Source organism: Saccoglossus kowalevskii, chromosome 22 (assembly GCF_978046115.1).
Source record: "Saccoglossus kowalevskii chromosome 22, keSacKowa6.1, whole genome shotgun sequence".
Lineage (NCBI taxonomy): Eukaryota > Metazoa > Hemichordata > Enteropneusta > Harrimaniidae > Saccoglossus > Saccoglossus kowalevskii.
This window is the reverse complement of record NC_140662.1, coordinates 22,976,732-22,994,093: the sequence shown is the minus strand read 5'-3', so window position 1 is coordinate 22,994,093 and position 17,362 is coordinate 22,976,732. Positions and strand designations below refer to the sequence as shown.

The window sequence follows — 17,362 nt, the reverse complement described above, 5'->3', positions numbered from 1 at the left end:
TCGACAATGTATACAATATATATTACTATAGTGTTAATCCTCCATCTCCACGTACTTTATTTTTAGGATTAAAATTTGACGATTTTATATATATGTAAAGGCACGACATTGACAGACAGTATGTGTGATATCAAAGCATTCATGGATTGGCGTCGTCATGCAAACAGTGTTTGTGTGAACACAGAAGGGTATATGCAAATTAAAACAATTATGCTCAATTGACTGCGTATCGTGTACGTAATTTATACACGAAGTCATATAATGCCCTATTCAGTCGTGATTGGGGTCAAAAAGTCAGCGTCAATAACAGAAGATGGGTGGGTTGAAACGACTATCGACGAGCGCGAAAATATATGTACTAAGATTTATTTCGAAAAGCCACCAAGATTATCAGATAATTCTCGTAGGAACAGCCCGATTATTCTGCAAACATAAAATAGTATTTCTGTTGAATTTGATATTTAATGAATATATTGATTGATATAATCAAATCACCATCGCTAAGAGTATATTGAACAGTATTGGTTTTGGGATAATAAGGGAAACGATGGGAACGGGAAAGAAATACTCATTTAGTATCGTCAGATACTTCTCTCAGTTGTTGTATTCGCCGGCTATATTAAATGGCGCTCTCAAAAAGATATTATTAGTACTCAAATCTAAGTTACCTAAAATACATTTCGACCACGCGACTACACCTGCCCATATTACACGTCGACCACACGAAATTACCTTAAAGTGGGGCGGGTGTTCTCGGTAATCCATAATAGGTAGTGATCACGCGACTGCACCTGCCAATATATTACATCCTGATCACCCGAAATTACCTTAATGTGGGGGCGGGGGTTCTCGGTAACCCATAATACGTAGTGATCACGCGAATACACCTGCCCATGTTGCACCTCGGCCTCGTAGGATTATCTTAACGTGGGGAGATTCTCGGATACCCCTGATCACGCGACAACACGTGATCATATGATGAGGTAACGTCATAAAAATATAAACCAAGATCAATAAATATAATCTTACTTGTTGGTCATATTGATATCTTGGTAATTTTAAGTAATTTAAGCACAACACAAAATAGTACGAGTGCGATGATGTTTGCAAACATTGCAGTTCTTCTGTCGGTAAGAGATTTTACCGAAAGGTTTGAATCCTGAACATATCAACTAGACTGTCACGGTCAATCATTTAATGAATAGCAGGATAGCATACACGTGGGCCTCCAGGCATTACATCTCAGATAGATTAAATTACTATTATTTACTCATGTACCAACAGCATCTACCAACTACTTAATAACTGAAAGGAGGTTCGAACCGAAAAACGTGTCATGGAATATGCTAATATATCAATATCATTATTTTTAAATTGGTTTCTATGGTGATGGTATCTCTTCATATCTCAATGGCTGTATTCTAATATTTCTTACAAACTTTAGAAAATACAAATTATTGTGATAAAATTTAGTTGTTTGACATTTTTCTTAGACATTTTATAATTTGGACGCTGTAATACACTTATACTTGGCAATACGTGTAATTAAACGTTTGGCAAAGGATTTTAACCCCATGTGTAGATCGCCATGTTAACATATGACAAATTCTTTTCGCGTGCGTTCTTGTCACGTGCAATAGTGTGATGTAGCAAATCGCGATCACTCTTGTACCACCGATGTTTAAACATAGGGCTGTCGTATCTTTTCAAATAGATCAGTACCCTCCCCTCTTTTTAATATGTTTTTTTTTTCAAAATATAATTCTAGACACATTTATTCATTATCTGCGAATTATTAGGCGAATTCAAATTCGCATTTATTTCCAAATTGAGCGGATCGTGTTTAACGTTTCCACAAAGTTCCACGTATTATGATAATTCCGTAATCCACACCAAGTAATATTATCTCAAATAAGTCGTCCGTGACCCTATATTATATCATATATGACTTTGTATAGCAATAAGCAGGTCTGGTCAGTGTCTGCAATCTCGGGTCGATGTTATTGTCCTTTCGAATGAACGTATTTTGAGAGAAATGCGCTTTTATGTTTTCTGACATCTGAGAAAAATGAGCCAAGCGAGCAACTTCAGTTCAGGATTTTGTGTCACCATACGAAAGGTGTTACGCCAACTCGTATTTTATGACGGGTAACGTGTGTAGAACTAACTTGGATATGTTTTGGGAGGTTAAAATCATGTTCGCTTTCATTTCAGAATAAAACTAGCCCCTGGATAAATTAGTTGTCCAGATCTTAGAATATAGGTTAATTGTTGATTGGAAGTGCAGATTGATAAGTTCAAACATTTTTTTGAAAAATCACGTGAACGCAGCGTTTACAGATAAAAAAAAGAAATCTGATCAGTGTGCGTTATTTCCGTGCAACTGATCCATACGTGGAATCGCCTAATATGTTAAAATATTGTTGGTTTTCATATCGAATTTTTGTTTTATTTCCTTTTAACGTTAATATTAGTGAATCAAGAAGTAATTCTATGCTATGTTCACAGCATAATAGACGCAGGTCGCCGTGGTTGATAATTAGTGTCATAATTTTGGAAACGTGTATCAAGATAATTTTGCTGTTGATGTTAGAGCAAACGGACGTCATTTCACACAAGTATTGGAGGGATCTTTGAGAGAGAAAAAAAGACGTAGATTTCGATGACGGTAACAGAAGTCAGATATTAGCTTCCAAAACATGTATAGACAATTCCGCCTCAACGATAACACGCATAAAACAAACACGTCCCGTGTAGCTGTATTGCCCGTAGCGTGAATCATCGCCTTATCTGTCACGCTCTATTTTTCTTCAGAAAGTACATACTAATAATGAAATGATAGATATAAATTGTTTACAACGGGAAAATGTGCATATATACATATTTAAGGATTTGTGACCACTTGCCCCCCCCCCCTCCTCCCACGATTGACAACATAGGAGCCAATACACGTAATTTCTTCCTACCTTTTGCTTGCTGGACGGTGTCGATGAAAACGCAGTCAGAAACCACTACAACACGTCCAATTATAACGCAGAATGTACCGTATCCCACTGATTCGTTATATGACAATAGCAAATCCCTCGACTGCCGCGTTTTCTCCCTGATTTCACGTGTATACGCTCACAGTTCTGTAGCTAGGTGACCACAATAGCTTAGATGAGTATCATCTATATATTGGTGTGGTAATGATCTCTTTCTCTCTGTATGCGTTCAGTGACATCATGGAATTACAATGGGCGAGTTCATTTTAAAGGGAGGTGATTTAGATATGTTTTATCAGCGTGTTTTTCTCCTTGTTGCTGTAATATTAACGGATTCACGTCTCTGTAAATGTCGCTGATTGTGATTGTAATAATATTGTCTTCGGGTAGGTTTAAAACGACAACTCTTCCACTGAAATGTTCACCCTCCGTCTGCCCTGCAACAAACGATATCGTCGTCTGAAAACTCTACTAGATTTGTGCCCTTCCCGACGTGGACTGCCGATGGTGGCGCTCATAACTGGTTCTCATGGATTAGCCAATGATTACGGAATACTACATGTACAAATTGTGAATTTACATTATTCACAACTGTCTTTCGACTACATTATTTATTGGTGAAGAAGACACGACACATGAACATGAAACACTACAAGTGAATTATCAGTTCTATAGTGACGGCTGCACTGTCGAATAATCTGTTGACTGAATCTTATACCCTCCTGCCCTCTGTGGATGGAGGTTGTCCAAGTTTGCCACAAGCTGTACACGGTGCACGGTATACTGTAAAGTAATATGCGTACACCAAATGGGACGCAAAGAGAGAACACCAATTGCCCCCCCCCCCCAAGCACACAGCTCTATCGACTTGTTAACCAACCCCGGTTACTAACATCAGGACAAAATATCTAAATTCAATAGAACATCACTGTGGAAACATCGCAGTTATCAAGCGTAATTCGGTCAAAATGTCAAATATGTAAAGTTGTTTCTGTCATATGCAAATTCAGGGGACCCGACCGCGCCATGGTTTGTCTTCGTATTGCTACCCATAAAACAATGCGGTAATGACGTCAGTATAAAGATGCGCTCTTCCTAATCAGTGACACAGTATCCGCCCCTTTCTGAGCTGAAGGACGGTCACGATGTGTTAGCAGAACGTTTCAACGGTTTCAGCCGTGACGTGCATGTGTGCATTCAAGAGAACGTGCTTGTGACTGCCTAGCCTGCCTATTTATTAAATGGGGCTTCGGCCAATAATTAATGACGTCAAATTAGGAATGTCCTTGTAAATAGAGAATCTTTAGTCTAGAACACGTCTCGGTGTCTGTGTCTACTATTTTTAGAGTGGAAACGTTTAGGTTATATGTCGCTCATGCCCAACGCATTCTGTTCCAGTGAATAGCAAAACTCAAGTGTTTGGCGACTAGCGGAACTTTGATCTCAAATCTGCCATATTTGATATAACGATTCCGTATAACAGATGGTTTATTGGTTAATATCACAAGCCGCATTTTAATTATCAGATAATTACTAAAGCCAAGTGGTTATTTACATAGAAACACAGGATTTCGCAAGGAGCATTTACGAGTGGTTTCCATAGATACGTGTTAGCGATTGGAAATCACGGCTTGCGTGTGACGCTGATATTTGCATTCATGTGTAACAGTCATAGGATTTAATGCGATCGTGCAAAGACGCATTTTTTGCTCAAAAAAACAAAGGTCGATGACCATGATTACCCACATCTTCCATTATAATAATGTATATGAAAGTGCTACGGCATCCCCATGTGTTCTCCGGTACGTGTGCCGTGCGATTATGTTATCGGCCAGGGAAATCAACATCTTCCTGCCTTATTAGGAAATGCAAATTCCAAATATGGAATGGTGACGCGATATACCCAAGATGACGAAAGTGCTGCTAAAGATCTTCCATGAAAGACAGCGTCAACTCTTAAAAGACAAAACTATTTTATCGCACAGATCTCATGGCATATACCCAACAATGTTTGTAATATATATCATTACAACAAATAAACACGTAACTGACACGTGATACAAACTGACGACAACGACAAAGCGCCTTGCCACTATAAGCAGAAGTGCACCTACGCCACACTAATCATCCAAAAATACGGCTCGAAATGGCATGTAATGAACGAGGACCTACTGCACAGCGAAAATAAATGGATTATCTAGTTTTCTATAGAATGCAGTTAACAGGATCACCACAAAAGAACGAATGAACCACTTGCACTGGTATTAACACTCACATTATTGAATTTACTAATATTTTGATTTTCACAGAATATCCAAGGCTTTTCTTTAAAAAAAAAACGTTTGAAATACAAGCATGATATCCTTGTTTTATGTAACTTACTTTGTTCACTATCTTGTAAAAATTCCGGGGTTTCGAATGCCAGACGGTAAGCAGTTGTACTGGGCAGACATATACAATAAACAATTATAATTTTCAACTGAGGGGTATATGCGGGATTTGTCTCGACTGCCCCTCGGTGAATAATTGTCACATTAGGAGATACATCTTCTTATACCACGAAGCTTATGTGAAATATTGTTTAGGTTTTCAGAACGTGTCCACACTTTGTAATTCGATATCCATATCCGATTAATGCTATACGCATGATTGCATTTTAAGGGACGAAAAACGTCCGGGTTCACGGGCGAGTTTGCGTAATTCTGAAAAGAAATGTTCTGTGTGTGTGCGTGTGTGCAAAAAGACCTTAGGGCAGAAATTGTCCTAAAGTATGTTCTTTGCCCGTAACGCAAAAATAGAAAGATATTTGCCGAATTAGTTGACAGCAGGATTTATCTCAACTGTGTACCTACTTCTAAACATGAAAAACCATGGTATACGGCGTATGTAATTGCATAATTGACGAATCAGAAAGACGTATTCGGGCATTTGAAATACTCCTATAGTATAATGTGACTTATTCAATTTCACGTGCCTGGCTCTCTTCAAATCAGCTTTGTGTATTCAAACATGAGAGATGACCACGTGTATAATGAGCGTTTGAACCGAGAAGATGTATAACAAGCAGTTGGACAGAAACGATATTCCATAAGCTGCAATAATGACCAGGCAGATGTATAATAATATTCTGTGTGACCAGGAATAAGTTTAATAAGCGTTCGGACTGGAGAGATGTAATAATAGGCAGTTGGACTAGGAAGATGTATAATATAAATAAGCTGTATTGTCAGGAAGCTGTTTAAAAAGCAATTGGATTGACATAATGTGCTATGGGATATAATAGGCTGTACGACCGAAAGTTTCCATGAAGTTCCTACTCAAGATTTTGACTGACAAGGATTGTCCATGCTTTGGCCGACCCGGAAATCCGGTGAACGGATCGACTAGCGTAGCTGAACCAAATATTTAGCACCAAAGTCTGAAGTCCAACAGGAGAGAAACCTGATGATATAGATATAAACGTATATTTTGACACTCCAAGTCATGAACTCGAGTCGCCAGTTATATGACATTTACTGGGGTAATTAACTCTGCACTGGTTAATATACTATGAGCCACCACTTGACAATAATCAAGAAAATATTTATTTAGTCCTGGAATTTCAGTTATTATATCGTGCTTGTTAATTTATAGAATCTATTCTAACGACTTTTCATGGCCAGTTTATTTTGCAGATACGTATGTAAAGAGAATTTAATGTTCATTCTCCCTATCGCCTTGCCATGTTGTGTAGTGCATGTTTCCATTGCATTTAGCAATGACCTATAACAGGGCGAGTGAGAACCTGCATATAAGGTGGTAAAAATTTTAAATATTATTGGGTGTCTTTGGGGAATATGTGACCCGACTCTGTAAACGCGTGACATTTAGTGTCAGAAGTGAGATAGTGTATGACTGGAAAAATGTTATACTATGTTTTCATATGCATATTGAACCAGTTACAATTACACATATCTTAGTTACACTTTTAACCACACAACAGTACATAATTCCTCTGTAATATTATTTAGTAAAGTTAGAATTTCCCCTGAGATAATTATCGCTCTAGTAAATACAGGTTTTTACATGTCTAAAACACCTGTAATTGTCAAATATAAAAAATTAGCAGTTGGCGATTCAGACATATTGATTTAACCGAGAAGAATTTTGAAAATTGGGCAGCGGCTCAATATATGTTAATATTCGAAGAAGAAAAACCCAAACGAGCATTGAGGAAAAAATATGACAGCTTGAAATGAAAAAATTGAACAAGCTGTTAAAAGTGAGCAAGAAAAAGAAGAACAGATAGCTAAAGTTGAAAGGAATGGATTGAACAAGCTAGCTGAACTGGAAAGGGAAAGGCTCCTCAAGCCATTAAGCTAAAGCGGGAAAAGGCTAATCTTGAGAGAGAAAGAGATGTACAAGCAATTGAACTTGCACAGGAAAATGCTAAATTTGAAGAAGGAAAGGCCAAACAGATAGCTAAATTTAAGAAAGAAAGACAGCTTAGAACAAGTAGATAAAATTACTAAAATACAGACTAATAGAGAGACCACCACCGAATTAGCTAAACTTGATTCTAAAGCTAGGTTAGAACTGCAAGATGTTGGATAATTTATCTGCATTTGCTACCAAAATTCAGAATGGGATGACGAGGACGTCTATGTAAATCAGTTTAAAATATTTGCTCAGATATGGGGGGGGGGGTACTTGAGTGCGGCATTTAGTGGACAATTAACAGGGACGGTAGTAGTGGAATACGATGTGTTGGCTGTAGATGTGACTGGGACAAGTGTGTTATGTTAAAGGCATATGGGATGCCGGAGAAGGGATATAGTATCAAGTCTTGTCAGTCGTGTCCCGCGAAATTCGAGATCGCAGAACAACTTGTGGTTTGTCAGAAGCATTGTTTGACTCAGTAGATTAGTGTGTCAGGTATTGTGCATACTACGGAAACACTGAAAATGTTTTTCTTGTACAAAAAGTATTATAGCCAAACGTGTAGCCATGAAATGCTGTTGTTTTCGGAGGGAACACCAGTGCTAAGACTTGCGTCAAGTTGCGGAATTTGCAGACATCTGGAATGTAGCACACTACTATTCACAAAGTTGCTGTAAATCTGTGGCCGAACCAAAGTTTAATAACACCACAAAAAATCACAATTACTGCCTGTAATGAGTAAAACTGACAAGGATGCCTCAAAAAGTACTTTAGTTTAAGGATAACAAAGCTGCAGCCATGATGCAGGAAATATGTGGCTATGTAATATGTTCAAATAAAATCGTTTAGTACTGTAAAATACTTTATTTCAGCTGGGATTAATATTCGCTGAAAAGACTTTTTGGTTGTTTTGTATTGAATTTATTTTCACTGATTTTTGACAAGTTGAATGTAAAATATAGGAAAAAAGGTATTATCGCTGGATTTTATTTTAACTGAATCATTCCTTCAGCGAAAATAGCGGGAAAAAAAGTTGCAAGCGAAAATAAAGTATTTTACAGTATATATTATGCTAGTGTCTTTTTTCATCGTTTACCGCCACTTCTCAAACATTATATTGTTTTTAACTTTGATTAATTACAATGTGGTATCCGTGCTTACAATCTTGTGTTGACAATTATGAAAGTAATATACTCGCTAGTGAATGTGTCTTTCGAATCATCAATATCATGTCTCACCATAGATAATATAATAATAATCTCATTAAAATCATGTAAGCAGATTATGATCGTACAGTTTTGTCTTTATTATTTAAGTTTAATGTTTTTAGGCTATAACCAAAGACAGACTGGTATCGTACATCTCGGGCAAACATTGAGGTTGTATGTCATTTTCGAGCGATGAGATTGCGGCCATTTTGGTTGTCATCATGTTTTGAAAAATGCAAATTGGTCAATACCACGTGACATCGACAAGACAAAGCAGAACTTGGGTTTATGCCGCAGTGCTTAGAAAGAAATAGCCAGGACAAAATGAGCCATATACAACTTTTCCAACAACGGAACGTATACTCATTGCATGTTAGAAATGTTCCCACTGTCTCATATGTGAATTGCCAATATCATTTGCGTAGTGTCACCTAACCTCGAGCGGCTAATTTCGTTCATCCGTATCAGAAACGTGTTACGCATGCGTGATGTGTGCTTCAACACAACGATACAGAAAGAGTATCTGGGTTGGAAAAATGCCAATTAACTCTAAATAAATTGTCAGGGTCACTGATTATGTAGTCGTGCATAAATCAATGTAAATGAAACCTGTGAGAAATAAGCACTATAAATTGGTTTTATTAACTTGAAGATACGTCAGTAAATTGACACAAAAAATACCCACTATCTCGTTCCTTACTGTGGTTACTTCTGGTCTTACTGATTCGTACAATGATTGTACTTTAGATCAAAATAAAATAATATATTTGTAATTCGTGTAAAAATAATACAGTAAGCGAAGAGAAGATATAATAATGGAATATTGTGAATTCTACTTCACATCAAAGTTCTTTTTTTTCAAAAATGATACAAACGTTTCGTTCTGGTACGAGAGCAAGTTGGTTCGTATATTGTATATATTTATTAGAAATAAGGAGAAAACCATTATAATTAATGTTCTCGCTGAAATGAAAATTTGCATAATCACCTGATAATTGTTCTTTAGATCTATAATTATTGAATCAATATGGCAAAGGTCAAATGCATTTAATTCAGAAACAATGATTTCGATGATTTCGCCTGTGAGATTAATGTTATTTGAAATTTTAAAATGTATAGATATTTTTTAGAAGAAATCTCCTTCTTCTTAATTTACCTAAAATATCCAGGTATCCGAATACATTGAAAAAATGAATCAATCAAATCAAGCCAAATTTTTCAAACAGCTCAGGAAGATCGCCGCCATTTTGGTTGCAAACAACTGTCGTATTATAGTAAAATTTCAGCACGCTTTGTAGTTTTTCTGTAAAACAAATAACGTAAGAGAGGATTTTGTACAAATCGTTGAGCTCGTGGGCAGTATACGTTCCTCTCTAGGTTTGTTGTCGTTCCACCATCGTACTATACTCTAATGAAACCACATTACGTCTTTTGTTGATCTTCCGTTGACAGAGCGTAACTAAACGTATAAATCACAGCTCAAGAAGTTTCCAATATAACACAATGGCATTATGAATGAATAATCACCAACTTATTATTATTCTTACTTTATTGTATTTCTTGGGTGCAGTGTAATCGTGTATTGTATAACCCTAAGATAATTTCACGTCATCATGGAGATTGTCGCGTGATCTCTTTAATCGATATTCGACAACGGCGATCAGTGGGTGGGATCATTTCACCAAAGCCGTCAAAGAAATTTCGCTAACTCTGATAACTAACTACAGGACGTGTTGATGAATTCCGGATTATCTATGCTAAGACAGACAGCACGCGAGTCGAACACATGTCGCGCATTCCCGTACTTTGACACCATATCGCATTTTGACATTATCGAATAAAACAAAAAACTGCACTTTAAGGCGCAATAGTCGTCGTGCCGCATCGAGTCGGTGTATGTCCAACGCGACGTATACAACGCGTGTAAAACTTATTGTTTACAGGGAATTCTAACGCGCGTACTAGTGTCTTCATTAATTGTGCTGTCATGGTTACGATTGACGGTTTGACGGTGTTCACATCTTCTCATCATACACTCAACCTTCACCCATGCCCTACGCTGCTTCTGTTAAATATATTATTATAGTTGTGTTTTTGAGAACGGGATGAGCAACATAATCGCACAATTTTATGCATGGGGTGAGAGCATCCTTAGAACTTACCGGTAGATTCTCACTATTGCGTGATTCGGTTAAAGGCATCTTTCCAGACTACCATAACACGGTCTGTCAAACTATGAGATTACAGTCACAGGTGCTAACACGTAGATGAATATTAATTTCAGGAAGTTGCGATGACACAAATTATCACAAATTCAGTAATCGCTATATTACACGATCCTCGCCGTCTGAAAAATTGTTCAATATTGTCGAAATAATCACGTGGTTAATGGTGTTATCATTTTAAAACTATTTTTGACTTGTTATCTCCGATCGCTCCAGGGCTACGGCAATATGTTCACAATCATTTACAGTTTGGTTGGCAACACCGCGCGGTATCCCGGCAACCATTGTACGAACCCGATGATTATACTTAATCGATGCGTATTCCGGGGACGGCATGTCGCTCAAAAGACAAAAATTGATTTGATAAATCTAAAAATAATACAGACATAATATACTATATTCACTGTTGTTTCTTCAAAATAGATAATACATATGGCAAGCATATTAATACTTACCCTCGTCCGATTGCTGAAGCTGAAATGTACGGATTATTATGATCCTCTGCGACTACTCAAAACAACTGCGTCTTTTTATCTGGCTCGCATTACTACTAGTAGCTGGTCACACATGGAACCAGGTTTGCATGATTTTAGCCGGCTTGTTTCAATATTTGAAAAACGTTGCGGCGATCTCACCAACACATGCCGTTACTTCACATTTCCGCATCTTAGCTAAACAGTAATATGTATTTTGAATTCAAATATTATATTACTCTCACTGAGCATTCGGCAATGCGTCATTATGGGGGGGGGGGGATATTTAATGATTCCATATACTGAGCATATTACTGAGCGGGTAACACTGCATTGTGGGATAGAACGTCACGTTGAATATAATAGAAACATTAACTTCTTGAAATATATCTTCTTCAGAAAAAAATTCAAATTGGTATACTTTCCGACAATAAGAATATACTAATTGCCATCCCATGTGATCGAACAATGTGAATGGCAATTCCGTTTTTTTTAAAGACCTTGCTTGTTTTCGTTTTTTCGTTTTTTCGTTTCCCGCTTAACGATATCGAGAAATGGCATTACATTTTTCCGAACTTTGTTAGGTTTCATAACAAAATATGATTAATTGTAAACTACTGGAATATATACGATGATTGCAAATAAATAAATCAATGTATCATCCTTAATGCATCTTTAAAATTTTGCATTTCTTAATAAGATAGACTCGGATGCAATTACGCGGTTTGATATCAAAACATTACGCCACGCTGCGACTCGTGAAAATACACTGATATAATACTAGTAGTTAATTTTTCAAAGCACGTACAAATGCGACTGATTTATGTTTTTTACCACTGCGTTAATAATGTTTTAAGTGTATTTGCTTGAACATACACATTTCCGGTTGCTTGCATCCTATATTATACAGAAGTTATGGTTCTGTCATATTTAATTAACCACCTACTTTTGGAAATGCTAAACAAGTATTTGCTAAATTAACATTATTATTTTATAATATAGTTACAGAAGTAGAGGTCAATATTCAGTTTTAATGACCCAGAGAGGAAATTATTGACAGAGGCACAGCCGAGGTCAATTATTCCCCTGAGAGTCATTAAACTGGATATTGGCCGATACTGAAGTAATTATATTTTTCATAGCGAATAAATTAGCATGACCTAAAACGAACATTGGGGTCTGATGCAGACACTTTTTTTGTAAACGATGCGTTACGAAAATTAGATTGCCAAAAACAATGGATTTTTATTATTGACAGCGAGTCAATAATGGTTGTTATTGACCGCCACGTGACCAATCAATGTGACTATCTGGCACATGGAGTATAATAATTTATATATTGAACGGTTTAAAAGGTGAAGGTGTTTGTAGTATGACATGCAATCCGCATTGGTCCGCGGCGGCCATCTTTGATTTTACGCAAAAAGACTTCCGCGGTACAATATTAGGGCTTGTGTAAAAAAAATCACTTTATGACACTATCACTGGAAATCATTAGGTTGAACGAACGTTTTAAATTAGTGAATAACACCATTGTCCCCATTAGCGGGTATGTGCAATGTGACAAAACATTTTGTAAGAAAAATATATTGGGAAAACATATTCAATTAAATTCAATAATATTGGAAACGTGTTGGAGGTTTAACTTCACATCAATGACAATATACGACTGTTCCAGTCCAAGTTTTTGAACATTATGTCTAGTTATGATGAATGATAATTTTCCGCCGTTTCTTCATTTCTTTCTTTTCATGGAAACCAGGTAAAGAAACAATGACATTTACAGAGTGAGTTGGGAGTCATAGCAACGTGCACATCGCGTGTTTACTTGGAATTCAAACACGAGCTGTGCAACGACCACTGCACTTTAATTTTCAAGTTCCACCAAAACTCCTTGGAGCAGGTCACGTTATAAATCGGAAATTAGTTCAGGGCTAAGAAAGGATCAAACAGACATCACACATCCTGTCTATAATGTGTTCGGCGATATTGTTTGGAATAGTACAGCTACGTGCTCACGATCACCAGACTGTCGACCTGCGCGCATGCTAGTTTTTCTCAGTTACTCGTCAAATGTTGTGCTCTTTTATATGAATACATTTATACTCAGTAACGCGTAGATTACTAGTATATACACAATTGAAAATAATTTGATCTACTGGGTTTCGCGGGTGGTGCATGCAGCTGAATTTTCGCGCCAAACTGCAATTCTGCTGCGAAATCGTTTTTTGCACTTGCGTGTGTACTCCAAAAACACGATCAAGCAACAGATCTCTACTTAGATTGCACTGTCAATAGCTAATTTCGACACTGCTGGTGTCATTAATTGGCTAGATCTTATCTTAAAATGGCTACCTTTCTCACGGGGGTGGCGTGATAACGTAGCCTTGTGAGAGTCGTATCAGCCAACATCAAAATGATGTCTTATCTGAGCGCCTGTTCGATCAAATGTCATAAGGTCAACAAACTTTAGCCTACTATAAAATGTTTCTACAGGTATTACCTATGATGTACACAGTGAGCATCGTCTAGTATTGAAACACAGCGTGTTAAATGTACTTACGACAGTGATGTCCAGACGGACGACAAACAACCACTTAAAATGATTCCACGGGCCCGGTCACCTACCCGCGTGTCGGGGTTGTGAAATGTTCGCGTGAATTGTAAGACGTAGAGGGCGATATTTCTACTTTTCCCGTATTTCATAAAAAATCACCATTATTAATAAATCAAAATAGCACAAAGAGTAATTATTTCTCGAATCGTGATACTCGAAACACTTCCTTGAAAGTATACAAATACCACGATTTGAACTATTTTGGGGATTATATCAACATTATGTGTTATATTTGCTTTTACTAGTCAACTTTTTTCGGATAAATGAAATAATTGTTGAAATCTGAAGTGTTTGCATTACATTTCAATGATAGTTAATTGACACTTGCTTATAAGAGTTAATACGTGTCATTATACATGATCACTGAGAGAATTTAACACATTTCTTTTTCGCTTTTTACAACAAAATTAAAAGTACATAAACTGTAAAAGTGTGTAAAGCCGGGGCTATGCGCAGACGTACTGTGATGTCACCTGTTTACATTCTTTGCAAACCAAGGGAATGTTATTTTAGTAACCGAGGGCACATAAATGTATATGTAATAATAATAACCTTTACCGGGGTCGAACGGAATGGTAATTACCAAGCAACCACTGCGCAAGCGCACAAAACGGAACGTCGTCCTGTAAATTCAGTGATACTAGCGTAATCGTACGACCGACAGACACTCATGCCAAAGTATCGGGGGAATATGAGGTTATCACAAGAATACCTCGAAGTATGCACGAAGACAGTACGGCGTAAGTATCGACCGACGTGCAGTGTTAGTCGATGTGACGGCGTACTGTCTGAATGCATACTTTGAGGTATCCTCGTAATAACCTTATTATTATACATCTTTTCCTTCCAAGGATACATCATGGGAATGCCGAAATCCAAAAAGTTTAGAGCAGAATCACAGCCTTCTTCGTGTGGAGTCGGGTCAAACCCTGGTGGCAGCCTTGGCTGGTTCCCGCCTCAAGTGTCATGGCGTACCAAGCCACAAGAGGCCGGTAACTAGTAATGAATCCGGCATTCTGATTGGTCCGTCACTTTCTCGTTGCTTGTTCTATTTCCCTTGGTTACCTGACGGCGGCGCTTACGCTCGTGGCCGTTCAGGGGTTTCCTTTTACTTTCGAAAGTTGGGTGAATAAAAAACTGTTTCTTTTGTTATAAATTTTCACAGAAACAGTGAGGAATGTCAGAAACATCTCAAATGTGTAAATCTAAGCAGGCAGTATGTTTGAGCATGGCTTTATTGTAGTATTATAGACATGTTTACGCAGAACGGAACTTGGAATGTTTTCACATTTCAAAGAAATTAAAACATTGCAAAATATGTGTATTTGTAATTTTAATTAAATATGTTCATAGACAGTTATATACAGTTTTATAGAATTTATAACGATATCAAGAAGAAAGTTCATATCTCAGTCATTCTTTGATTGACATATTAGACTTGGTTTCCCACAGATACTGGATTTATGGATCGCCCATTTCCATAAAAAAATAAAACACTTTTAAATCGCACGAGAGTATTCGTCTTATTCCTAGTATAGTAAAAAATAACCACAGTCTTAGGCGTGATCTGTTTTTATCTTAACTTAAGTTTGTTTGTTTTTTTGTTTTTCGACGATCGCATAGAGGGCGAAGGAAGGAACATCCGTGTATTTCTACATTATAATACAACAATGTGTATCTGTTCTGGTGCTCTTTTCTTTATTACGTGGTCAGCAGGTGACATGAGCAGAGCACACAAATATGAAAAAAAAATTGTAGGTGTGATTTGTTACATCTATGCCGATATTTACGAAAGACGTCGGGCATTAGCAACTTTCTCAAAACACTATTTTTGTTTAATTTTAAAAATAAATATAATTTTAAAAGGTATTGTTCGGATTTCAGTGACAGCTCTGTACATTTTACGATGTTTTTTGTTGTCTCACCTGATTTTTGTGTGTGCTAGAAGTAATTACAGTTCGTCCCAAACACTCTACAATGACGCAGCGGGTCTTGTAATTATCTTTGGCAGTGAAATGTACTATTTTTGGATCTTAATAAAGCACAGTGAGAAACGACTGCGCTATAAGGATTACATGCAACGTCACTGCACGAAAACACAAATCGAAGATCGAGCGTTATGCGTTTGCCACACGTCCCAGTCACGTGTCAAGAAAAAGGTAACCACTATGAGCGTAGATGTTAGATTTCGTCAACCGAGACTTTATGTTTTGGTTTATTTTATTTTTGACGCCATTTTTTTTTTACATTTTTCAGCCGGCGCAATCGTGGACAGAAGCGTCTCGCGCAAATTTTGCCACGCCAAAGACGTCATTGACCGAGCTCGGTAAGGAAGTAATAGTGATAAGGATGGCGGGTGAATTTGACATTGCGAGTAAGAAATAATTTCAATTTACACTTACTGCACTGCCACCACAGTATAATCCATGAATATACTTGGCTTTTCTGGCTCTATAGTCTCCAGAAGGGTCTCCTAGCAAGAGATGATTGGATTCCTTTATTTCTTGGTGGTGCACGACCCGGGCGCCATTGTTTTCATAGTTGGTGTCATTACACGCTATTATTTGCTCAGTTTGCTCCACTTCAGGGTGGGTTGAATTAGACTCTTCTGGGGTCATGTGACCTACGGTTGTCGACGGACTGCTGGATAATTCGATGTATTCGAAAAAAGAGTACTCATTCAATGACACGTTTTGCGATTTTTCAGTCGCCATTTTCACTTTCTGAAAATTTGATTGCGAACTGGAAGCCCAGAGTTCGGTTGGACCGCGTGGGGTCGATGTCGGATCGCCGTTAATTATGAGTTCAGCTAACTCCTTGATGATCTGTAAATCTCGTCACCATCGATGACGTCATCGCTATTACCATATCGGCGCCAGGTCTGTAGTCATGACTACCGGCCTTGCACGATGAAATTAACACTTTTCCGCTCTCCCATTCTATTTGATATTTATAATAAGATATCACTATTCAAATGATCCAAAGTGTACATGATGTCATAGTTCCTATCAAATTCACTGATGTGTCTATTTTGGCATTCTTTTAATGACCTTCCGTGGGCGGAGAGATTCAATGTAAATAAATGAAAAATAATTTCCCATCCGAATATCCAATAAGAATAGTCGAACAAAAATATAATTGATTCTGATATCAAATTTCAAAATTTGTGTAAATATCCTTTTTGTGGGTGTTCTATATATACGTAAATTTGATAAAGATATATATTGGCTAAACGTATATATATATATATATACTTTGCAAGCTGGGGATATGAAATTTCATTATCACGAATTTGTAGGTAGTTGAGATTTAAATAACTCGACTATTTGCGTAATGTTTAGATCACGCATAACTGATAAGTGTATATTTTTTTCATATTAATCTGAATTTGTTTCTTGTACGTGTCATATCCTCTATTCCAATCAGTGGATTAAGT

General features: G+C 37.2%; 1 protein-coding gene across 1 annotated transcript in view; it reads right to left on the bottom strand.

The window, feature by feature from the left end:
• Positions 1-16,640, bottom strand: part of LOC144344440 (uncharacterized) — a 54,390-nt gene extending 37,750 nt beyond the window's left edge. Inside the window, exon 1 of the mRNA XM_085495829.1 lies at positions 16,329-16,640. Coding sequence (XP_085351955.1) covers positions 16,329-16,640 — 312 coding nt within the window. The remainder of the gene's footprint in view (positions 1-16,328) is intronic.
• Positions 16,641-17,362: the final 722 nt, after the last annotated feature.